Source organism: Oncorhynchus kisutch, linkage group LG13 (assembly GCF_002021735.2).
Source record: "Oncorhynchus kisutch isolate 150728-3 linkage group LG13, Okis_V2, whole genome shotgun sequence".
In the NCBI taxonomy this organism is placed as follows: domain Eukaryota; kingdom Metazoa; phylum Chordata; class Actinopteri; order Salmoniformes; family Salmonidae; genus Oncorhynchus; species Oncorhynchus kisutch.
Genome location: NC_034186.2, coordinates 63,738,465 through 63,742,576, shown reverse-complemented (window position 1 = coordinate 63,742,576; position 4,112 = coordinate 63,738,465). Strand labels below are relative to the sequence as shown.

General features: G+C 45.3%; 1 protein-coding gene across 1 annotated transcript in view; it reads left to right on the top strand.

The window, feature by feature from the left end:
* Positions 1-1,628: 1,628 nt before the first annotated feature.
* The window catches only part of LOC116376720 (G patch domain-containing protein 8-like), a 67,798-nt gene continuing 65,314 nt past the window's right edge, over positions 1,629-4,112 (top strand). The window contains exon 1 of the mRNA XM_031838095.1: positions 1,629-2,523. Within this exon, the coding sequence (XP_031693955.1) occupies positions 2,401-2,523 (123 nt within the window). The 5' untranslated portion in view covers positions 1,629-2,400. The remainder of the gene's footprint in view (positions 2,524-4,112) is intronic.

Sequence of the window (4,112 nt, the reverse complement as noted above, 5' to 3'; positions counted from 1 at the left end):
TTGAAGTGTTTAGTTGACACAGGCTTTTAGCAAGGAACTAGTTCACCTGTCAGCCATGTTAAAATGGACGTTCCAGAATGTTTGTGGGATTGAATGTCTTTTAACTATGGTGAGCCACATCCATCTTAGCTGCCAATTTGTGTGGTTTTAACTTGCTCTGCTACTGCAGTTTTAAATAAACAAATAACCTTTGAACAGCTTTTATTCTCAGTCTTTTTTTAAGCATTTGAGTTGTTAGAGTAAGGGCCAGCCCTCTCTCTCTCTCTCTCACACACACACACACACACACACACACACACACACACACACACACACACACACACACACACACACACACACACACACACACACACACACACACACACACACACACACACACACCGACTTATCCATACATTTGGCAAAGCAGAGATATGTCACCGTCTGTTCTCAGCACCGAAGTGTAGGTAGGCCTGCAGAAATTAGGCAATTGTCATAGTGTTAAGTGGCTTTCTCTCTTCTTATTTCCTGTTCTTCATCTGAAAACACTGTGATACTGTGTGTATGTCTACTGAGACCACTGACAGGTCAGAGCAGTTGAAGGAGAGGAGACAGTAGAGGACTTTAGATTATTGAGATGCACTGCCTTTACACAACTGTGGGCATGCAAGCAAAGAAGTCGCCATTTCAGCACTACTCTCCTGGACAGTCAGTTCTATTGCTCTTATGTGTGTGTGTGTGTGTGCGTGCGCGCGCACGCGTGCGTATGTGCCTGCGTGTTTCGCTGTTCCGCTGTGGACAGCGCCAGTGCTTAAACTACATGGGTTATAGCGCCGGGTACAGTTTACTGCAGCCAGTGTCTGGTATGTAACGACAATGAAACTCACTCAGTAAATGTGCCAGCAACATTCCCTCATTACTGAATACTGATTGCTAGAAATATTTATCACCCAAATGTGCCCTACATGTGGACACATTGCCATCGCTGTCATTTGTTGTCCCATTTCCTCATGCATAGAGTTTCCACAATGGTCATGGATCCTAAAACTGATACGAGTTGACTACCAATGCTTGACTAGTAGCCTATCAGCTCTGTGAAAAGAGCCACTGGGGGTCTTTATTGAGTTGGCGCTTTTAATATGATGGTTGCTATGAAATGATGAGGGAGGGAAAAGAGAAGGAAAGAGGTAGGGCAGATAGAAAGTTAATGGGAGACAAGACTCATCGGTTCAGCGTCCCCCAACAGACATGAGTGTGCCCCACACACACACACACACACACACACACACACACACACACACACACACACACACACACACACACACACACACACACACACACACACACACACATCTGACTGATTATCAGACACAACAGAACCGGTCTTTAGCTGTAGTGCAGCGCTGATTACGCAGACGGGACTCTCTCCTCATCGACCTCGTTCCCTTTCACAGTGTGCGGAAGAAAGAGAGAGTGAAAAGGCGCCTCTTCATCTCTGATTATTCAGACTGAACGGAGGCACGAGCAATACCCCCTCCTCCTCTCTTTCTCTGCGCCGGAACCCGGGTGACTGGAGCGCGCGTGTCACAGTGACAGCTCCACCAGCGAAAGAGACGAGCCAGATTATCTGGGGAACGGACTCTGTAGCTTTGTTGAACACTAGGTGCTGCAAAAGCAAAACACCAAAACTCACGGGCTCTTTCTTCAGAGAACGGACACAGCTTCTGCTGCGCCTGTGTCTGTCTGTGTCTGCATGCACTAAAGAGAACCATCAACTCGGGGACTGGATTTACAGTTATACATCCACAAACTAAACCGTCTGGAATCTATCAATCTATCAGGCAAATGACGGGGGGATTTTTTCAAGAGAGACTCCAAGGGCGCAAGGCACCTGTCAACAGCATCTAACTCTGCTCGGTAAATCTGCTCGAGCCATTCTTAGTGCCATCAGATACCGCCACACTGAACACCCTCACCTCTCCCCAGAACTGAAAGGAGAGAGGGATAGTCGAGAGAGGGGAAAGGGAAGAAGGAAAGAGAGATAGAAATATGAACTATTCTGTACCAGGAGCTAGAATTCTCATTTTACTAAAACATTGGCATGGCAACCACGGGCATCAACAGGCTACATATCCTACCGCCCTGACTATTTAACCGACCCTCAGTGCATTACTCATGCTTCCTTCTGTAAGCAGCCTGAAGAATTCATTTAACAATAAAGAAGAAACCTTTTTTATTGAAGTTCCATTTTCCCTGAGGAGTAGCTGAATATCCTCCCCTCGACCTAGTTCCGACTCGGACTGAGAGGAGGGACACTTAACTCTCTGCTCACCTGGTGAAGAGTCCGGTGAACCGGACCGACCAACGTCCGCACACACTCAAGACCGCTGCGCATGGGGGATTGCGGTCCCACGAGGTCGGATGTCGTGCAGCACGTGTTATTACCTGGTCATCAGCTCCACACACCTGAGCAACGGCCACTTCCGGCGTGTAAAGGGTGTCTTCAGGGGACCGCTCTGTCGCACGGCCTCCAGCCAATCACCGGTAATGTACCTGTGTGTGTGTTTATGTGTAAAATGCCAAGCCTGCTAAGAGACTTTGGTGCTCAGGTGGAACCGTATTTCTCTGCACATGGTGGTGCTGGCAGATTATCCTTCTAAGGGATCAATCGAAATTTAGGCATTTGTTACCTGGTGGAAAATGGGGGAGGGTCATACTTTTTCAATTTCAGTCAGCTGAAATGTGTTTAGTATTTATTTATTTTATCCAGGGGAGGGTCATGTAATTTGTAAACGATTAAATGTAATCATTTGTCAGAATTTTGGAATGTATGTAGGACTATGTGTAACTTTAGTGTACAACCCTGCTCTCTCTCCCTCATTCTTCTCGCTTAGCCCACCTGTGTGGGCATTTAGCGTTTGCCTTTCCATTGGCTGTTTGATCAGTCCCTCATTCTGTTTGGCGTATCCAGAACGTGGGCGTGTAGAGTTTCTGGCGAATAAAATAGCGAGTCTAGTGACGACGTAGGGAACTAGCGCGCAACAGAATTGATGTGTTCAAAACAACTGGGAAATTTCCGACTTCCAACTTCAATGCAATCTCTTCCGACTTCAGATTAAGAACAGTCATCAAACTCTGAATTCAAAGTCGGAAACGATGGCATCTTTCTAAAGCGCAGATTTTCCGACCTAAAGATCACTGGCGTCATGATTTTTTTGTTTTCAAAGCAACAAAAAACAAGCATGGCGCCGCACAATTAAGCAAGGGAAACAGCTCGTGAGAAGGGATCTTTACACTAATGCATAGGTTTCTTGCCGTCTCTGTCTGTGGAAAAAAGCCTGGAAAAGTTCCATGGAATTTTGGAGTTGATAGGAGATGGTTGCTCAGTGCGGGAAAAAAGTCAATAGATTAAATCTGGTGTTGGAGGAGATGCTACAAAATAGAGAGGATATCCGTCCATGGACGGCTGAACTATCTGGATGCTTACGAGTCGTTCTCCTTTTCTATTTGAGCTATATGTTTATCCTAGGCTGCCTGTTAATTCATATAAATCTGATATTTCACTGTGTAAATTCCTTGGGTAAGCCTATAGGCTTGCATTATTATTCATAAAAATGAGTCTTTAGCTCTTGGAGTCCCAGGAAAAGCTAGACTAGACCTCCAATACATTGTTGTACACTTCTTTCAAGCATTGTATTGATTACTACAGCTTGCTGAATGTAAAATACAGAAGCAAAAAGAACTGGGGTGCATTCGTTATTCTGCATTCATTATTTTAAATATTTCTTGAACGGAAGTTAACGAAACGAGAAGGAACCTACCTGAATTTGTTCAATAGAAACTTTTGTTTTGTTCTGTTTGCTTCTGTCTGGTTATAAATGGCCAACAGTTTATGTAATTAATGCGCCCCTGGCTGGGGAATGAGAGAGATTGCGTGCGATGGTGTGATCAATATACACCATATGAGTAACCTGCAAATGTACCTTTCTGGATCTTGTACTCTGTGAGAAAAGACCCATAACTGATCCAAATGGTTGGATAATCCGGCCAGGGCTGTATGGTAGTCCCTGTAAATATCTCCATTCTTGTCAACAGTGAAGAGGCGACTCTGGGATGCTGGCCTTCTAGGCAGA